This window comes from Mus pahari, chromosome 6, assembly GCF_900095145.1.
Source record: "Mus pahari chromosome 6, PAHARI_EIJ_v1.1, whole genome shotgun sequence".
Lineage (NCBI taxonomy): Eukaryota > Metazoa > Chordata > Mammalia > Rodentia > Muridae > Mus > Mus pahari.
Window position 1 is genome coordinate 99,996,053 of NC_034595.1, and position 21,443 is coordinate 100,017,495.

The 21,443-nt window shown below is 47.4% G+C and overlaps 1 protein-coding gene across 1 annotated transcript in view; it reads right to left on the reverse strand.

Moving 5' to 3' along the window:
- Positions 1-21,443, reverse strand: part of Pex14 (peroxisomal biogenesis factor 14) — a 137,107-nt gene that overhangs the window by 61,522 nt on the left and 54,142 nt on the right. Inside the window, exon 3 of the mRNA XM_021200296.2 lies at positions 20,223-20,307. Within this exon, the coding sequence (XP_021055955.1) occupies positions 20,223-20,307 (85 nt within the window). The remainder of the gene's footprint in view (positions 1-20,222; positions 20,308-21,443) is intronic.

Genomic DNA, 21,443 nt, shown 5'->3' on the forward strand with positions numbered 1-21,443 from the left:
GGGGGGGTGGGGGGGTGGGTGTTATGTGACAAGGGACGTAGACACCAGGGCTCTGCTCTTAGCAACAACAACAGTAATGTGCAAACTACAATCTAAAGGAACGGAGGCACTGCAATCCGGCAGACATGGGCATCAGCTCATGAGAACACTCCAAATGCAATGGATTACAAATTGACATGTCGCTAAGTGGTGCCAGAACATTCAAGTTGATCACCAGGAAAAATAAAGTTCTAGTCCTTGCTATTCAGCTATCAACAAAATAAATTCCATAAAAAGAAAACTAGACCCATAAAAGAAAAAGGGAGGCAAATGTGTCTGTATCCTTAGGCTGTGGGAAGGATTCTCTGATTTCAACCAAAACAAGGACCTATGAATTTGACAATCTGAAAGTTTAAAACCTGCTGGGGTGGAGGGTGGAGGGCGCCCACTGAGTCAGCAGAATGGTGTAGATTAACATGAAAACAAGCCCATTTCCACTCTGGTAAGCCTGGCAACTCAAGGCTTTACAGTTTCCCTAAAGGGCAGGCACAGAGGGGAGACCTGTTTCTCCAGGGCAGTGAAAGAAGAGGCTGCTGGGATGGGGAGACATCAAAGTCCACCAAAGGGAGGGCTGGTAAAAATAAATCATGGCACGCGTTCTCTGCCCACACCCAGCAGCGGTTAAAACCGTCAGAGCTCTGTGCTTGCAGACATGAGCTACGTCTGAGCAGAAAGACGGCAACAGAGGCAAACTCCATGAAGAGTTGTCAAAGGAGACACAGGCTCCAACAGTCCCAAAGAAGGCTAAGGGCTGAGAGCTCCCACCCACCTTTGGACGTGCGCCCTCTCCCCGGCCCCCAGCCTCTGTCCTCCCTGGTGCCTGGGATGTGTGTGGCTGCGCTGGGTTACTCAGCACAGTTCCTTCCCATCAGGCTCACCAGGTCTCTAAAGTTCTTACAGAAAACCGAAGAACTTTAGCTGAACTGCCCCAAAGACAAGCACGCCAGGCAACATGGAAGGTGTGGGACAGACATCCCAGCAGCTCTCTCCCCACCCACACCTGATGCAGTGCAGGCAGCAAGGCTAAGCCAGAGTTTCATCAGCAGCCCCCTTGGGATGAGGTCATCACATCCCAACTACCTCTGGTCCTCCAAGGGGACGATTATCACACTGTCACCAGTGTCCCTGGAGCTCCTTATTAGCCTAATAGAAACCCTTCACGCTTGCATTGAGACTGAAAGAGACCGTGAGGCTGAAATGAACTTGCACATATAGGCACCCCTACCTTAGGGCCTAATGAGGGGTACAAAGACTGGTGTGCATGGCTCCCCTGCACAAGCCAGTCCATCTTCTGGGGTTCTGATGGCAGCTGCCTGCCAGGCTCTGGGAATGTCTAGGGAGAACAGGAGCAGCTTCCAGACAAGCAGTACACAAGCAACACCTCAAACCACAGCCATGAGCCCAGAAGACAAAGGCGATGTCACTAAAGGGCAGGTGCCCTAATCCCTGACATTTTGCATAGGAACAAGCAGCATGTCACAGAACTGGCAACTAGAGTGAGGGATGGCAGGAGATGCTCTGGAACCCTCCATCACAGCCTCCCAGGCTGCCCCTTTGGTCCTGCTCACTGCAGAATGTTGGTTGTGGGTACCAGACCAGCAACGTGCAATGCTTTGTCCTGCACAGGCGGGGCCAAGCACCTCCTTCAAGATTATTCCACTTTATTCAACTTCCAGTTGCTGTGTCTCTCTCCCTATATGTCATCCTGTCTCTCAAATCTATTCCTGTGTGTCCCACGGGGCCAGTGTGAAGCAAGTTCTACCTATATGATGCAACGACCAGCCACAGGTGAGGCCCTGGCTTTTCTGAAAACCTAATGAACCGGCCCCAGCAGCTTGTGTATGTCTTGATAGCACACAGGTGCTGGTAAATATTCCCATGAGTGTTCCTGGTAAACACAGGCACCCAGCTCCTCATGCTCACATGCACATACGCTCCCAGACTCAGACATGCGCGTACGCACTCCACACCTCACTGGCTCTGCCCTAGAACCTTAAGCACAGATTTAACCATTCTCTTTCCCAAGGGCTAGAACCCCAGTTTCAAACTTGCAATTCTTTGTCCCTCCCATACATAGAATACCCTGATAAGTTACGTGCTGCTATTTACTTACTGTAATGCGAGGTACTTTTGGACAGTTTCTGTAAATATTATTTTTCCACGTCTTATTTTACAGTGAAAAATCATAGCTCAACATGGCTTTTCCATAACCCTCCCTCTCCTTCCTCTCCTTCCCTGTATGCAGGGAAACAAAGATGCCCACTAGCCAGTGTCCCCAACAGTTACCAGGCACGAAGAGGATATTAATACCAGACGTCCAAACCATTCGTTTAAAAATGAAATGTTAACATCAGAAAAGCAGCAAGGCCAGAGTTGGTGACTCACATCTGCCATCCCAGTATTTAGGCTAAGGCAGAAGGGCCAAGAGGTCAAGGTCATAAAAAGTGGACTATCACCACAATCCTCTCTACCCAAGGGGCAGGAGAAGTCCTGCAAGTGCTACAGAGAGGAGAGGGGTCCAGCTCCAGGGTGGCCCAGTGCAAGCTTTAAAGGCCTTTTTAAGTGGACAAGCTGGACAAAGGAGGCTGAGCAAGATGGCTACAAAAATGAGATTTGCTTTCAATTGTGCTTAATTTCTAAAAGTGCACAGCCTGTATGCTTTCCCCTGCAGACCCTGTGTACCACCACACACAGTCCCACCCTCTGGTCCTGGCTTTCGACCTGGATGGAGCTGCATCAGCATCACAAACACTGAAAAGAAAGATCTTAGCACGGACTGAGCGCTCTGACTGAGCTGGAACAGCAGAAGAGGAAAAGCTTAAAGGGGTCAAAGATGCTCCTGTCCCAGCCCCTGCAAGCTGACCCGGAGCTGGCAACACGCAGTCCGCTGGCTGCACGCAGCTCTGAGATCTCCCAGGAAGTCAGCTAATGGACTGTCTTTTCCATCCTTTTGTAGTCTCTGACCTTTAGGCTCTGTAACCCTGAACCACACATTTTTTATTTTCTAGGNTCCATCGATTTAAAAGCAAAGGAGCGCATCTGCTTCCAGAAAACCAAGGCACACAGTTCGGGTACACACCACACAGCACCAAGCCCGGAGGACCTCGGTGTTACAGCCAGGTCAGCAAACCAACTGACTAGCTAAGAAAACCAGGGGAGATTCAGACACGATGCAGTCGGGAAAGAGTAAAGAGGGGTGGATGAGAAGGGCAGAGGAGAGCTTTGTGGGAGCTGAGCTGTCAGTGGTGCAACAGCTCCTTAGGATTGTGGTCTGATGCAGTGGGACCCTTGCATGGCAGAAGGGGCAGCTTCTCCAGGAAGCTGAGTGACAGGATGTATCCCAGCGAAGCCATCTCTAGATAAAGTAACACTTGCTTCATAAGCACCATCTCTTCTTTCTTCCAGGGCCTCGGATCTCAGCGAAACCTCTCAACAGTACACACGTGAACATCAGAGTGCAAGCCCATTTGGTCACTATGAGAACAGCTCCGCACCAGGGTCTCTCCACACTCCTGCATGTAGGGTCCAAGGCTCTCCTCTCCCTCCTCACCCTTGCTGTCTTCCAGGAGCCCAAAAGTCTTTGTGCTAACTACCCCTACCTACCCTTAAACAGAGTCCTGAAAGCCCACCGTGGCACATCTCTACACACAGAACTTGCCCAGTATCCACACAGCATAATTTAAACAGGTGAACTAAGTCAAGTCTCCCACACGCAGGCTCCTTGCATCCTCTTCCAAGTCAGTTACTGTCCCAAAGTATAAAGACAACTGATCCTGGGCTCTGAAATAAGGGCGACCTCTCAAGGAGGCCCCTTTAAAACGTTGCCCAGCACCGAGCTGCCCAGTCGTTATTCTGCCCTGCACCCCAGTCAGTCTTGCCCCGGCATTCCCTGTTTCTGTGCCTAGCTATATATCGTAAGCCCCGCTCAACTACAAATATTAATTCTGACTTCTATATTCTTGTTGCTTAAGGCATATGGCAAGGCAGTAGGAGAGGACATTTGATAAATGGCCAGTAGCTCAATGAATAGCTGTAGGTTCCACAGACTCATACTGCTGTGTGCTGAGCTCTCTGAGAACCAGCACACCACACAAATTACACACATACAGAAATGGCAGACAAAGAAGAGAAGGGACCTAGAGCCAGAGTCTAAAGAACCGGACGATCAGTTCTAAGTGTTGAGGAGTCCTGTGCATTTGCAATATAACTTTCTGGGGTGTTTTGTTAGATAAAATTAGTTTGCGTCCCCGGCACCACAGTGGTCTGCAGCCGAGTAGAGCTACAGAGAATTAAAAGAAAACTGGTTGGCGATGCTAGTTTCGCAATGAATCATTCACAAGTGAGTAGCTAAGAACGGGCTGCGCTGTGTACTCTTGGCTCCGTGAAATCCTTTTAAACAAATACCACCATTTCCCCAAAACAAATAGGGCAATTATGGGAAAGCCTTGTTAGTGTTCAGCAGCATCCACGCTGCACATCCACTGCCCTGGAACCACCCCCATCTAACTAATGCCCGGTCCGCTGTGCACTGCAGGGCAAGGCTTCCTAATGCGCCCACCTCAGCTCGGCATAATGGCATTGAGCTAATAGAGATGGGCTCTGCTTCCGAGAGGTTCGACTCCTGAGGAGGGATCTTAAAGGTGAGGTACAGCAAGCAGCGCAGGAGAAAGTGGATTTAATTTGTTTAACATCATAAAAAGGGACATTTCCACATGGACAGCAAGGACATGAATATCATGTGTGTATGGCAGAATTATAAACGCATTTTTGGCGAAATTCAATAAAGCTGATTCTACTGCATAAGGTCAGCAATTTACTATAAAAAATGATATGATTGCAACTTTTAATATAACCCGTGTATTTGCTGCAAGACGCTCTAGAAGACTGTAATGTAACCGCCCGACCTCTCCGCAGGAGCGGAGATTGCCCGTTTACCCTTCACTGTCCTGATAAAAGCAACCACACAGAATAACAGAGTCAACAGCATCGACTTTCCAGCCAGCCACTCTCTTCGAGTCCAAGACTGCCTCACTGCCTCTCCTCAAACTGAGAACAGACTCAACAGAACCAGTCATTCCACCCTCGTCACGATCCTAAGCATTGCCCTTAGAAAAGGCAGGGGGGAAACCCACCTCTACAGCCTTCCCAGAGTCCCTACCTAACAGTGTGAGCCTTCTAGGAGACAACACAGTCCATGTGAGCTTCCAACCTTAGGGCTGGGTGTGTGGCATGTGCTACATGCCAGAAGAAACTTGCTCCATAGACAGACTGTCCTAAAACTCAGAAATCCACCTGCCTCNGCCTNCCAAGGGCTGGGATTAAAGGTGTGCGCCACCACTGCCCAGCTACGGAGATGCTTTTTGAGAACATGACTCTCATGAGGACTAAATATATGATATGTGAGACACTTTTAAGCTCTAACAGAAAGCACACAGCTGGGGGCTATGGCACCGCCTGTCATCCCAGCCTAGGCTGGTTTATAAACTATAGTGAACTGCTGCCAGTGGCTTCTACGGCCCCACTGCCATTGTTCCCCAGTGTTCTCAGAACAGCGCCCAGCAAGACTGGAGACTGGGAGTGCTTAGTGGCCCAGGCACTGCTATAATCTGTCCCAAGCCCCTTCCCTTCAGAGTCGGAGTCTCTAGTCAGAGGCTGCTGAGCCCTGCCTGACAGCCACACTCAGCGCCTCCGCCCGCCTCCCCAGAGTGGCGCCTCTTTCATTAGTTTGCTTCTTTGTTTGTATGGCTGGAGAAGCCCCTTTCTACCCCATCTGTCTGTTCTCTTCCCCAGGGCAAGCACAAAGCACAGTGCCTGTGAGGTGCACCCACTCAGTCAAAAAGTGGCATCATGGAACACCAAGCAGAAAGATCTACCAAGGAATGTCACCGTTCTGTCATTTCTATTTTACCATTTAGTCTCCTCTTTGCAGGGCTGTCTAAGGAGGAGCCTTTGATTAGAAAAAAAAAAACCTAAGTAAATATCAGAAATCATGAAGCTCTATATTTGTTCTCTTTCAATTACATTCTGTGCAAATCATACCCATTTGTAAGTTAAACCAACGCCCTAACTGCCTCTTCTTCAAACTCAACCTGTGTTCTTCCAGCCGAGACCCCAGATTTTGCAATTAGAATAATATAATTCATAATTCCACCTGTGACTCATGGCTGAGGAGACCTTGTCCTTCAGTCATGCACTGACAGTGGGTGCTAAAAGATTTTTCTTGTCGAGTCAAGAGCAGTGCTACAGCTTGAAACCAAAACCAGTGAGAGGGTCCATTTCTGCACACTTGCAGTCCACTGAAAAGAGAGCATTTATGTGGGTGCAATATTTAATTTATCACAGAGGGTCAAGATGGCCGGTTCTTTCCCTGAAAAACCGTTGTATGATAAACTTCAACTTTATGAATGAAAGCCTTTACAATCATTTAACAAACTCAAAACTGCACAAAATTTAAAGACTACCATCTTACTAAAGACAATCTACCCAACAATCTAATTACAGAAAGATGACTTTAAAAGGGCTTTAGAACTAAACAGAATAACTAACTGCAGACACAGAGCCTTCCCAAGTGTGCCGAGAGGCAAGCTCTGAGAAGACAGGCTGCTGGCACGGTGATTTAAGTCAAATGCATTCCGAAGCTGGGTGCTTAGAGTTGAGAGGGGGCTTACCAGAGGTGTCCAATGTGCTGTCAATCTACATACAAGTGTGTGTGGCCCATCCCGTCTCATTTAGAACATGTACTTAGTTGCTTTTACCTCAGAAAAGGAAAGGAAATAAGGCTGTGCTACCACAGAGCTGCAATCCCAGCTACTTGGGGCTGATGCAAGATCACAAGTTCAAGGCCGGCTTAGCTACCCACTGAGCCTGGAGCCAGTCCAAGCAACTTAGTGACAAAATAAAATTTAAAGAGCTGGATACAGCTCAATGGTAGAGCACATAGTGTGTACAAGGCCCAGGTTCAATTCCCAGTGCTACAAATAATAGTAGTAGAGAAATAGTAGTAGTAGTAATAATAATAAACAAGTAAAAAAAAGACAACAGTAATCTGATGAATAAAAGAACCTATCAAGCTAACAGTTAAACAAACACACACACACACAACAAAAACCCACAAACCCAAACCCAAGGTCTTATGCTCTCATGTGTACAGACACTAAAAAGAACTAGCAAGCACACTTACTTTATAAGGCATGGGTTCAAATTGTTGATTACAAGAATGACTGGTAAATACTATGTGTTTGCGCATCTGTATACGGGTGTGTGTGCATCTGTATATGATTGTGTGGGCACATAGGGAGGCCAGGACTTAACATCTACTTCGGTTGTTTCTCTTTGTGTGTGTGTGTGTGTGTGTGTGTGTGTGTGTGTGTGTGTGTGTGTTTTGAGACAGGTCTCTCACTGAACCTTAGGCATACCATTTCAGCTAGACTGCCTTGCCAATGAGCCCCTGAGATCTGTCTGTCTGCCCCCGCCCCCCACCTCCAGCTGGGGTTAGAGACATGCACCTCCGCACCGGGCCATATGTATACAGGGGTCTGCACAGCTAGCACCTGACCCACTGGTCCATGTCCCCAGGCCTTCTTTGCTGCCTTTGATTGCTATAAACATCAGCAGATGGGTAAGGAAGATATCAGAAACACCAGGTTCAGATGGACATAACAGCTCTCCCCTAATCACACCAGCCAGGAGGCTGAGGAAAGAGGACCCCCAGCTCCAGGCCAAGCTGGGCTACATGGCAGTTCAAGCCCAGCCTGGGCAATACAGTGAGTCTCTGTCCCAAAGACAAAAGTAAACTGCCACCAAGCTTCCAACTGCAGTGCCAGTCTCACAGGAGTCTCATGGGGGTCACTTTGATTGTTGTTGCTTTTCTTTTTTGTTTTCCAAAACAGGGTTCCTCTGTACTCTGTGTAGTCATGGCTGTCCTGGAACTTTGTAGACCAAGTTGGCCTCAAACTCAGAGATCCTCCTGCTTCTGCCTCCCAAGTGCTGGAACTAAAAGTGTACGCCACCACCGCCTGGGCTCATCGTGGAAGCTAAGCTCACATTCCAAGGTTTCTGTGACTGTTTTAGGGGTGTGAGAAAACACCCAGGTACCATCAGCAGCAACTTCCTGGCCCCTAGGGTATAGACTGCAAGTGTGCCTATACAGTTACAGCTCCAGGGCCACTTTCTACCCCACTGCCTGAGCAGGACAGACAGCAGTAACCATGTCTCCGGTGAGTTATTTCTTCAATGTTCTGGGCACACCTTGCTCCTGAAGGCCTAGCTTAAGTCAGCTTCTTTAACTCACTTTGTCCCTCCCTCCATCCATCCCTCCCTCCCTCTTTCTTCCTTTCTTTCTTTTTTCCTTCTCTCTTTTTCTTCCTTCCTTCCTTTCTTTGTGTGTAATGTATATATTACATGATTATGTGTGATATATGTATGGTGTATACATGGGAATATGCAGGTGTGCTTATGCACACATGAGAAGGCCAGCAGGACTGTGTCCCCTCAACCGGCCTCTACCTTATGGCCTCAGGCAGGATCTCTCACTGTTTTGGCCTGGCTGGCTGGGAGCTAGGAAGCTCTCGTGATGCTCCTGTTTCCACCCCCCAGTGGTGCGGTTACAGGCCCTTGTCCTCACGCCTAGGTCTTCATATGGACCCTAAAGATGTGAACACATGTTATTCCTCCCCTCGGGAGAGCAAATGTTCTTATCCGCTATGCTATTTTACACAGCCTCCCCAGAAAAAAATACAAGGTCTAGCTGGATATGGTGGTACACACCCCTAATCTCAGCATTGTGGATTCCTGAGTTCAAGGCCAATCTGGTTTACAGAGAGAGTTCCAGGACAGTCAGGGCTATATAGAGACCCCCATCACCAAAAAAAGAAAAGAAAAGAAAGGAAAAAGAAAAAAGAAAAAAAAGACAAACAAACAAAAGAGGAGGTCTCATAGCCCTGGCTGGCCTCAAATTCACAGTGTCACAAGGATGACCTGGATCTTCTTCTGGTCCTCTAGCCTCCCAACCCCCCAGTGCTGAGGTTACAGGTGTGAGCCACAGGCCAAACCTGCAGCTTTGTGCATTACAGCAAAGACTCTACCAGCTGACCACACGCCCAAATCACTCAATAATGTATGAGTTCTACCTACCTGTATAAAAATCCTAGAAGTACCTACTGCATGAAACGTTACAGTGCTATCAGGTTCATCACTTCAACACTATTATAATGAGCTCAAAACAGTCTTGTCTGTGAGGAATCTGGCCTGTGTGTGCTACTGTAAATATACATATGTGTGTGCATGTACATTGTTATATACATATGTGTATATATGTATATATATACACATATGTACATACACATATATTCAAGTTTAATTTGTAAAGTAGGCATAGTAAGAGATTAACAGCTAGCAATAAAGTAGAACAATTATGGCAATATAGGGCAATAAAATGTGTGTAACCATGGTCTCTGCCGACCTCCCCACCCTGGGTATCTTACTGTACTGTGCTCACCCTCCTGCAGTGCCAACGGGAACAGAAGGGTGTTGAGGGTGTAGGCCTGATGATCTGCACCAGAGGTTTTCTGAGAGAATCAGCTGTGCACAAGCACTGTGATACTGCTAACTCAGCCAGCCACTAGGTAGCTGACAGATGGTATGATACAGAGTGGAGCCAATGGACAGTGGTGACTCATGTTCCAGTGTGGACAGAACAACTGAAGGTTCCATATCCTCATGCTACGTTATTTTAAATTTATCAATTGTTATTTCTAGAAATTTCCCTTTTAATATTTTCAGACAAAGATGGACTCGGAATAACCAAGCCACAGAGAGCAAAGCTGTGGTGAGAGAGGCTCCTACCAGCCCAGGGAGGGAGGGCTCCTACCAGCTCAGGGAGGGAGGGCTCCTACCAGCTCAGGGAGGGAGGGCTCCTATCAGCTCAGGGAGGGGGGCTCCTACCATCCCAGGGAGGGAGGGCTCCTACCAGCTCAGGGAGGGAGGGCTCCTACCAGCTCAGGGAGGGGGGCTCCTTCCAGCCCATTGAGAACATATCTTCTGAGGGCAGTGGGAAGGGGACTGTCTGAGAACAAAGCATATTGGCACATGTGCGTGAAAATATTACCATGAAACCCAATACTGTGTATGCTATCTTTAAAGAAAAAAAGCACTCCATGAAAAAAGGAATACATTTGCTAAAGGATATATACTATTGATTACTATTGCCATTGGTTAAGCCTTCATTTTCATAGTAGGCATTTTTATTTTTTCACTTAATCCTGGCAAGACTCTTCCGTGCAGATACTATCATTAATCTCCTGTTACAGACATAGAGCCTGAAGCACAGTAGCTAAGTATTGCAATGCTGTATAGTCAGTGAGGCTGCACAGGAACTCACTATGGCAGCAGCGCTCGACCTTCCTAAAGCTGGGACCCTTTACACAGTTGCTCATGTCGTAGTGACCCTCAACCATAAATTATTTTCATTGCTACTTCATAAGTGTAATTTTGCCACTGTTATGGATAGTAATTTAAATATCTGATAAGCTACCCCCAAAGGTATCTTGACCCAAAGGTTGAGAACTATTGCGACTATGGACTCCAAAGCTGAAGTTTTCCAAACATGACCTATTGCTCAGTCCTAAAGCTACCTTTAGGGTCTGTTAAAGTAGATAATTTATACCTGCATCTTCCAGATCTCTGTTCACAATGCTGATACGCAACTAGTGAGAATGTAAATGATAGAACCACCTTCAAACAACAGTTGGGAAGTTTCTTAAAAAGAGAAACTCAGGGTGCCCAAGAGGTAGTTCAACAGGAAAAGGTACTTCTGCTAAGGCTGGCATGCCCTAAGTTCAATCCAGGACCTACTAGGTGGGAGAGAACTGACTCTAGAGTTACCCTCTGACCACAACATGCAGAGTCATATGCACACGCACAAGCACACACACACACGCACACACACTTACTTAAATGTAATCTTTAAAATCAAGGGGACAAGTCAAAAGTAGCCATGAGGACCTGAGTTCAAATTTCCAGAACTGCAGGGGTGGGAGTACTCACCTGCAATGCCAGTGCTCCCACAGTGGGATTAAAGGGAGGACCAGGGGAGACCCTGGAAGCCTGAGGACCAGCCAGCCTGGCACATGCAGTGGTGACCCTGTAGCTGTGGGTTCTTTTCCCACCCTTTATTCCCCAGTTTCACCCCCTATTTACTAGAAAGGAGTATAGGAAGGATAGAGGAGAGAGAGAGAGACCCCTGAATCTAATTTCTTTCTTCTTGTTTCTTCTTTGAGCATGACTATAAACAAACTACAACTGACCCCCACATCCCCCAAATGACCAACAACCATTCACTCCATATAAAAGTTGGGGCTCTAACATTTATATACCCTTGATAAGTTCCCAGAATTCCAAATGCCACACAATCATAAAAAGTATCTGCAGCTGGCAAAACCACACCTCTGATAGAGCATGAGGCAAATCATGGTCAGCTGCTGAAGACAGTCTGAAGCAGCCCCACATCCTTATACCCAGGGTTAAAACAAAACCACATTCTTATAATAATTGGTTGTTTGTTTGTTTTTTAAAGAAACTGAAATTCCAGAATTCTCACTAGACCCTCCCTCCCACATGACTCAAGGCCTCAACATGTGTGTCATAGCATGCTCACACATGAACTCCCAGACACGGATACACACACATAAGCATCTCCCTCTCATACACACAATCACAGAGTTAAGTATATTCTGACCACATGGTCCAGCCATTCTACCCCTAGCTAATTACCCAAAAAGGAATAACACACAAATCCAAAGTCTTACTTGTGGATGTTTACATCAGATTTAGTTTAAATGTCCCCAAACTTGAAGCAACCCTAATGCCTAGTGAGTGCGCAGGTAAGCAAATATGGTCCAACAACTACTGATACACAGTGAATGGATAAATCTCAAAAGAATTATACTGAGTGGGAACCGTATACACTGTATAATTTCATTTAAAAATAAATTCTAAACAGAGGATGCAGTGCATACTCCTAACCCCAGCACTAGAAGGCAAAAGCAGTAACACACCAGGCGGGCAAGGCCAGCCCGAACACACAGCACTGTCTCAAAACAAAAAGCTGCCATTTCTGTTTCACTTCTCCTGCCACCACCCCAGCCTGGGTTTCCCACAGCCGATGCACAATGCACTCAATAGCCCTGGGGCTGTTTTGTCAGCTGCCAGGCAACCTTAATTTAAGCGCAGAGTGAACTTGCTCCGCAGTTTCACACCTGGCCCCAGAACTGCGGTCAGCCATACGTACAGCAGTGGGACTAGAGGGTCTAGAGGGTCTAACGGGCACTGCTCACGCCCTGGCTGCCTATGCCGCACACCTCACTTCCTTCCTTGCCTGAAGTCCACACGGGTCAATCTTACTAACAGTCCATCCCCTTAAAAGAGCTTCCCATCATGAATAATGTCCTGTCCATTCCTCTTCATCTAAGTCCCAGGCCTCCCTCCAATCTAAGGTCAAAATCAAGCTGTGATGACTCTGTTGACTGTTGACTGCGGGAGATCTGACTACACAGAAGCCTGGAAACAAAAGGACACATATCTACGTGTGTGCTAGTCAGAGGTCTGACGGCTAACAATTCTGAACCTGCATCATCAGACTGGAGTAACTAAATTGTAACTTCTTTAAAAGGGGCTGAAGGTGGGAGGAGCATCCTGGTATCTTCTCATTGTAGCTGTCTGCTTCCTTAGCCATCATGCATCGGTTTTCAGACTGAGGACCGGCTAGGTACTAAGGGTGCTCGTGAGAAGAGACAGATGCTGGCCCTTGAGCTCCGCTGGGAGCCTCACACTCATCCTTACACTCCCCGGCCTGTTGACTTCCAGCCCCTTCTATCCAGTGTCTACTAACGTGGCAGGTGCATAAGAACACTCTGCAAACAGTAGGTGCCAAATCAAGGCTGAGCATCCCGGTGACCACTGTCCCAAGAAACATCCATTTACAACCAAAGAAAGTAAGTCTACAAACCTCCCTTGAAAACAGTGTCTGAAACCTCTCTGAACATTTACTGAGAACTGAGGTAAACTTGAGGCAGCCATGAGAACACACACTTGTAGCTCCAGCTACTCTGGAGGCTGATGGGAAGGTGGCTTGCACTCAGGAATCCAAGACCAGCCTGGGCAACATAAACCCAACTTTAAATAAATAAATAAATAGATAGATAGATAAGCAAGTAGATAAATAAACAAACAAACTGATTAATTTGCTAATTAAAATTGTCAGCCTATTCATTCAAAAAATAGGGCATGAAGAGAGTTTTTAGTAAAGAAGTATTACTTAGGTAACCAATGACCAAAATGTCCCTCTGAATCCAAACTCATGTGGAGGAGTAACAGCAATTTATTATACTTTTTTCTCCTTTTAAATAATAATTTCTTTAAGCCAGGTAGAGTGGCTCATACCTGTAATCCCAGCACCTGGTAAACATAAGAGAATCATGAACATGGGGGTAGCCTGGGCTATAAAGAGAATTCTAGGCCAAGCTGAGCTACACAGTGAGACTGTTATAAAACAATAATAATTTCCATGTAAGGTTATACGTTTATATTTGTATTAGAAAATCATTTTGTCAGCTGGGAGGTGATGCACGTCTTTGATCCCAGCTGTCAGGATGCAGAAGCAGGGAGACCTCTGTGAGTTTGAGGCCAGCCTGGACTACTAAGCAAGTTTCAGGACAGCCAAGGCTACACAGAGAAACCCTTTCTTGAAACAAAACAAAACAAAACAAAACAAAACAAAACAAAAAAGAATATCATTTTGTCTCATTTCCTATGAAACTTAAAAATTTTAAGCAAGAAAAATACATTAGCCTGCTTATCACATATGAGAATTGTCTTATTTTTAGCATGTTCACAAACTGACAGACAGCCAACAACAAATGAGTAATAACCTTCACTAGGGCATTGTGTGAAGCAGCGAAAGACAGAATGAAAGAACAAAATACAAGCCTGTGACTGCTTTCCTTAAAGTACCATGCACGCACACAGTGGAATACTATGCAGCCAAAGGAAAGTGGCTCAAGTCTGTCTGCTTCTTACACTGAGGTGCACCGCCCAGTGAAGGCCAGAGTCCCACGCTCACTCCGTGAGACTGAGGGATGCCGAGGCATGTGCTTTCACGCTAGGTCACTTCTGGACACCAGAGACTCCAGCACCCTCCAGGGAGGAAAGGGGCGGTGCCCAGGGCACAGCACTCCTCACCGCAGGTCCTTCTCATCCCTGGTGCTGGTGCTGCTGGGTTGGGGTCAGTTCTCTAGGCTACCTTAGTGAAGGCTCTGGGTCACCAGGCCTACACAGTGAGCTCTTTTACTCAGAGCCACCTTGCCAGTCTCTGACTAAATCTTCAATATTGCAAGAAGTAAAAAGAAAATGTAAGTTTTAGTAACACAAAACATGTGGCAGTCGATCCTGTAATTTTGTCTCTGCAGTACTGGGAAGGCAGGGAGGTAACAAAAGAACCCCTCCAGTCCCTCCGGGAGTATCTGATCAAACCCTCAAGAGCCCTGCACACAGCATCTCAGTACAGGAAACTACACAGTTCTGCTTCCGGGACAGCAAACGCCAATGGCCCCTCAAAATGGGACACTATAGCATGTCTATTCCCTGAGCCAAAGCTGCTTCAGCCGCAATAGGTCTCTCCTGTATCCTAAGAAAAATCTGTGGAGTTTAAGACAAGTTTGGATAACAAGGGGGAGCAGGAAAATTGATGGGAAGAAACAAGTCGGCATGATGAATGAGCCGGTCCAGAACAGCAGGCGACAGATATGCAGATGCAAGACTGGCAGGGAGGGAAGATGGTCCGTGCACAACAGATGGATGGAGATGCTCAATCATCCTCAGGAACAGGCACTCAGTGCCACACAGCCCGGTCTGCTCTGGCCGGCCGGTGCCTCACTCACCTGCAGGGAACACCCCCACTCAGGGTAGGGCCCAGGGTAAAAAAAAAAAAGTAGGAAGTGGGAGGAAGGTGCCTGCCCCTGCTGGCTGTCTCTGGGCCAAGGGTGAGGGTCACTTCTCACTTTGCCATCTTCCTCTGCCTCCTAAGATGCCTGATCCTTGTCTTTCTCACTGCCTCAATCTCCACAGAGCCGGTTATAATTTGTCCAGGCCATCAGTACAGGAAATTCAGTGCCCACCAGAGCAGCAGGGCAAACTGGGATTGCTGTTTCACGGTGTACAGACCTGGTGTCTCCATCATTAGAGCCCTTGAGAGAAAACCTACATCACCCCGTTCACACTAAGTCTGTGCAGCACAGCTCATCAGTTAGGGGTACTTATTCCTCCATTAAGCTAAGACTAACAGTAACCACAGTACTAAAACCACTCACATGGGCCTGTAGTTCTGTATCTGTGCTACACTGATGTGATGAAGTTAGTAGCGAAGCACTTGCCTATGCTGCCCAAGACCCCAGCACAAAAAATGACAGAGGGAGGGAGGGAGGGAGGGGTCTCAGTAGGAACAGCTTTAAAAATGTCTGTGATGTAGCTGGTTCAACTACTCCAGCAAACACTGAATGAATCTAAATCTTGATGCCATAACATACGTCTCATAAACAAAGATTCGGAAGGGCCAGATGGCCCCTCACAGGGCCAACACTACTTCCAGCTCAGCGCAGTCAAGCAGGGGGTGGTGCTGGCAAGATGTCCCCCCCCCCTCTCTGCCCCTAAGCTATCTGCTGGACCCCAGCTCCAGGAACAAAATCTCCATAAAGACTTCCGGTATCACTAAGACACATTAAAGAATTAATTATAAAGTGAAGCTGAAGGAGAAAATTAATTTTAGAAACACAAGAGGTTACTTTTTTTCCTGGAGATGGGGGAGGAAACAGTTATTTTCGTTTTTCATCCTGGGGCACAAGCTGGGAGCTGTCCAGTCGATAACCTGGCCATCAGAACAAGGTTTGTAATTAAAAGGTCAGTGACCTGGAAAGCCAGGCCCTCTCCCGGAGCTCCTCAGTAATGACGGAGCTATTAAATTAAGACTGTTATGAAATCAATGCTAAAAAAGCTTTCATGGTAACGAGATTCCATTCAAGGACATGCAAACTACCTCATGAAATGGACGTAAATGATAAAAAAGAAAAGTAATAAAAGAGAGTTAAATTGAAATCGGTGCAAGAATTTACTCTTCCTTAAAGGACTCCAGAGAGAGAGAGACGCCCTTCACCTCTACCCCAGCACCAAGGCTGACCCATCAGGATGCTTTGTTCTCCAAGTTCATGTCCACAAGGAGGTAGCTTTGCTACTGGGGCTCCAGCTCCAGAACACAAGGATATGGCCCATTCTACCTTTTAGAAGAGAGTACTGGGTGGATGAGGAGGGAGCCCTTTGCCTGCACACCTGAGAAGAGCACCCTTCTCTTCTCAGAACTCTGAAGGGTTTTGCAGAAAAGCTTATGCTGGTTTTACGAGCAACATCAGAGCAGTCCATTGACAACTCTGTCCCTCCTCCACCGTATCTCCCTTTGGCCTCTCAAACACAGGCATCTCATTTGCCCAACCAGTACTCATCCTACAGAAAATGTTGGGAAGTGGCTTGCCTTGTATCCTACATTTTGTGGTATCAAATCAACAGCAGCCCATGGATAACTCTCGAGCCCTGGACTGCGGCTGCTGCTGTGTCTCAGCTACTCTGGCCTCCTGGGCTGTGGCCTGCTGAGAGGCCTGAGGTGAGGTCTGCCTGGCAAGAGAAATGTCTAAACAGAGCAGCTTCATGAGGGCTTACACCCATACAGTCCAGCTGCTGACACGTGGGGCTGAGCCCACCACCGATGTGTCATCTGCAGAATCAAGAAGCTGGACACAATACAATACACTCATTCTAGCTGGGCAGTGGTGGCACACGCCTTTAATCCCAGCACTTGGGAGGCAGAGGCAGGAGGATTTCTGAGTTCGAGGCCAGCCTGGTCTACACAGTGAGTTCCAGGACAGCCAGGACTACACAGAGAAACCCTGTCTTGAAAAACCAAAAAAAAAAAAAAAACAAAAAAAACAAAAAAACCATTCATTCTAATATTCTGAAGGTGTACAGCTGCTTTCCTCTGTCATCCAAAAAAGAAAAAAAAAAAAACAAAAACAAAAATCCTGGTAATAGGGAGAATTGCTGTAAATTACATAAAATGGCAATACAAACTTCAAAGAGAATGATAAATGATTCTAATAACTTCATGTTTCTCATTAATGACTCCATATTCTGACTTTAAAAGAGATCACAAAGCAGATGACGACAACGACAACAACAACAACAAACCAAAGAAGGCAGGCCCTTGCAGACAACACCCTCCCATCTCAGCCCACTCCTCACTGTCCATCAGAGAGCCCAGCACATAACCTGCCAGTAACAAAGGCGAGACGCAGCCCCTGCCTGGGGCTGTGGTCTCACAATAAGACAAACTCAGCTGATGCACCTAGAGTAACCCTCATCTTCCACTGAACTGACGTGCACAACAGGGACCTCAATTTCTATATTAAATATTAAATAATATTAAAAGAAAAGCAAAATTGGATTTGCTTTTTCTGGAAAGAGATGTTTATTAAAAAAAGAAAGAAAGAAAGAAAGTCAGATTATAACTCAAGTCAGTGTTCTACTGCAATTCCCCAAAGTGACATTGCTAGGAAAATCCAAGGTTATGGTAGCTGGGAGCTCTCCCCAACCAGCACCCCAAGCCCCCCACTACCATGGCCCTGCTGGGAGAAGACCTTATAGCAAGGGTTTCAGTCCCTCCCCTCCAGTGCCCCAACCCTCTCCTTCCACAGCTATGTGGGGGACAGGGCTGTGGCCCCTTGATTGATCACCCTCCTCACAGCTGGTGTCAGGCATACTGGCTGCTTAAGCCTGACCCAAGGAACAATGGGAATTTAAAAAGTAAAGTTTAAATCCACGAAGGGGCTTTTCTTCCCCAGACAATGGATCAAACCTTGGAACTCTCTGACCAGAAAGGGTCCGGCCAGACCTTACACTGCTGGGGTTCACCTCGGAAATGGATAATTACCGACTGAAGGAGCACTTTAGAGGGTAATGGGGAAGGGTGGTTAGCAGCAGTGATCCCAGGCTTAAGTACAGGGAAACCAGTGTGGTTCTCTGTCTAGCAACAAGGGCTGGGGAGCCTCCCCAGTTCCCAACACACAAACTCCTAAAGCCGATGACGGTGAATGAGGAGTCCACTGTGCCCACAACCGTGCAGGCCTTCACACCTCCGCACACACATCAGAGCCTCTCCTCCGGCCCGCATCTCCAGTCCCTGCTTTGTTTCTTCCCTGGGCCCTTGTCACCCGACCGCCACAGCTCCCCTCTTCCACTTGTCCCTGTTGTGTGAGGACAGGTTTCGCCTTCTCTCCTTTCAGGGACTTTCCAGTGGGGAGAGATCGGGGCAAGACACGGAGTGGATGCTCACTCCTGGGCAAACTGATTAATCAATCAACTGGGTTTCTTTCCTTCTTTCTTTCCTTCAAAGAGCAACGACTAATAACCACCTAAGTCAGCCTCTCTAGAGTGGTTAGGAGCCGAGTGACTCAGAAGAAGTATTATTTGGTCCAGAGTTTCTCCTCTCACTCTCTCTCTCCCTCTCCCAGTCAGGGATTTATTAAAATTAAACAGATTAGATGAAGCTCCTGATACTAAAACTGCTCAGCAAAGCCTGCGGTGGGGAAGTGCCGAGCAAACACCAGAGACATTTGTCTCTAAATTGCTCTAAATACCTTCTGCAAATGAAATTCTAACCCAGCTGCGTTTGAGAGAAAATGAGGACTAACTGGTCATTGTCGGTGGAGGAGATCAGACAGTTATAATACTGCACAATGTACTGCGCTAAGGATCTCTCAGCAACCATAGATTTTGTCTCAGGTTACCCAGGGTAATCAGCTCAGCTTTTAGGCTCAGCTTTCCCCTACTTCAATGCTTTGATGAGAGAGCTGAAATCCCCAAGCTTTTATGATTAATTACTCCCTATAGGTACACATATTTCAAGGAAAATCTCTTTTATGGCATAATGCTTGCGGAGTAGAGAGGCCAGCCAACACACTCCAAATTTTAATAATCTCCTAATGAAGGGGGCGAGCACCATGCAGCCAGCACGCATGCGGCCCCTTCATGGGGACCTGCCCTGGGTCTGCTGCTAAGCAGCTGCTGTGACTGAATGTGTGGGCCTGAGTGTGGCCCTGGAACAGCTTCAGCGGGACGACACAGGGTGCTCACAAAGCGCCAGGAGAGTGTCCCATTGTCTCCGGGCCAGTAAAAATGCACACAATCACTAGAATTTTTAGACCAATATTCTAGCTTTAAAAAAAAAAAAAACAGTTTGGGGGGTGAAGAATGCCACCCCCTCCCCAGTATTACACAAAGCCCCATAATTAGCTTCCTAGATCTCTAGAAAAGCAAATGTCTATCCTAAGAATGAAAAGTGCCTTTTTTCCAGTTGGATAGTTGGTTTTGCTTAACAAAAAAAAAACAAAAAACAGGAAACAAAAAATATCCTAAATTCCAACAGAACCAGAATAGGTTCTATGTGCTTTAACAGCACAGAACTAGTGAGAATCCACTATATCGCAGCTTACAGAAATACCATAAAGCCCAGGAATTTACCACTACAATCTGAAATCAGACAGCCCCCTGGCCTGACCTCACCCTGACTGTGCTGTCCGCTGTACCCCCCTGTCTTGTGCTTCTCTGTGGACCTTCACTGAAGCAGCTGGCCTCTCCTAGACCTCACCCTGACTGTGCTGTCCGCTGTACCCCCTGTCTTGTGCTTCTCTGTGGACCTTCACTGAAGCAGCTGGCCTCTCCTAGCCCAAGCAGGTCACTGTGCAGTCAGGGTCACCCACAGACTGCCCAGAAAGCTGGGGTCCTCAGTGGGACTCCAAGGGCAGCTCTGCTGCTGAGTGCTGGCTGACCATGACGCTCTTGGCCTCATATCTGAAGTGTAATTGTTCAAATCCTGTCATCTCTCTGCTCCGTTGTGAATGAAGAACTGTGCATTCCACTGAAGGGTGGTCCCCTCAGCCTACCTCCCACCCACACATGTGGACAGCTGTGAGCAATCCTAAGGTAGTCAGCACCTGTCTCTGGTGTGACTTCCACCTGCCCAGCCCCGGCCCCAGCCCCCGCCCAGGCCCTTTCTACAGGCCGCTCTACACTGCCAAGGGAACCTGTACCTTTCTTCTTAAGGAATGCTCTCCTGGTCGCAAGTGGGCTCTGCCGGACCCGAGAATTCTGTAGGAACTTCACTGCTGTGGCAATCTGGTGGGGAAGATAAAACAGAGAGTAAGCTTCAGTAATCTGAAATTCAAGACCAGAAATCTTGAGTTCCCAGGGCCACGGACAAAAGGATATTGCTGGGATCAAATATATAGCAAGCTCCTGCTTAAAGCAGAAATCCACCTCCACAGCAGGCTAGGCTCTCCTGGCTCCCCGCGTCCTTCCCTGGATCCGAGAGAACAGGCTCACATCCTTGGCTCAGCGCTTTGAGCTGCGCTCAACTTCTCCTGCCTTCCTGCCTTGACTGCTTCTTTAGCCACACTCAGTCACTCTCTCTCCCGTGCCATGCACGCCCATCTCTGCCTGTCTACGCATTACATAATACACCAAACATACTTTCTGCACACATGTATGCACAGTCTGTTCTGACTCCTCAGAGCTTTCCCTACATCAGCAAGCCCTTCTGATCTTCCAATTCTCTCTGGTTCTTCAGTGCTATAGTGTACACCATACAACGGAAGGCATAATTATACTGTCTTTTCCTCTCATGTTCAGGCTGCCTACCCAACTACATGGTAAGGAACGGCAGGGAAGAGACGATGCTCCCTGTATAGTACCTGGCAAAGTACTGGAGCTGAAGGAGGTTGTAACAAAGACACACCCACGGCTGGCCACACTGGTCCCTCCAATGCAGTGGAAATTAATTCTGATTAGCCTTCAAAGGGCCAAGTTTCTGATTTCCTGGCTGCAAGCCAATATATTAACAGAACATGGACCTACCCTGGTCTGAATACTACTTGATGAAATCTTCATATAATCTTCATACATACACATAAGTCAAGTAGAGGATGAAAGAGCCTTAACCTCCACATCACATGTAAGGCATGTGTTTATGCACTGCCTGACTGCTATCCACACCAAGCCCTGGCCCTACAGACTTACAAGTGCCAAGCTGCTCCGGTAAGAAAAGTGGGGCTAGCCAGACGGTGGTGGCGCACGCCTTTAATCCCAGCACTCGGGAGGCAGAGGCAGGCGGATCTCTGAGTTCAAGGTCAGCCTGATCTACAGAGTGAGTTCCAGGACAGCCAAGGCTATTCAGAGAAACCCTGTCTCAAGAAAAGAAAGAAAGAGAGAGAGAGAGAGAGAGAGAGAGAGAGAGAGAGAGAGAGAGAGAGAGA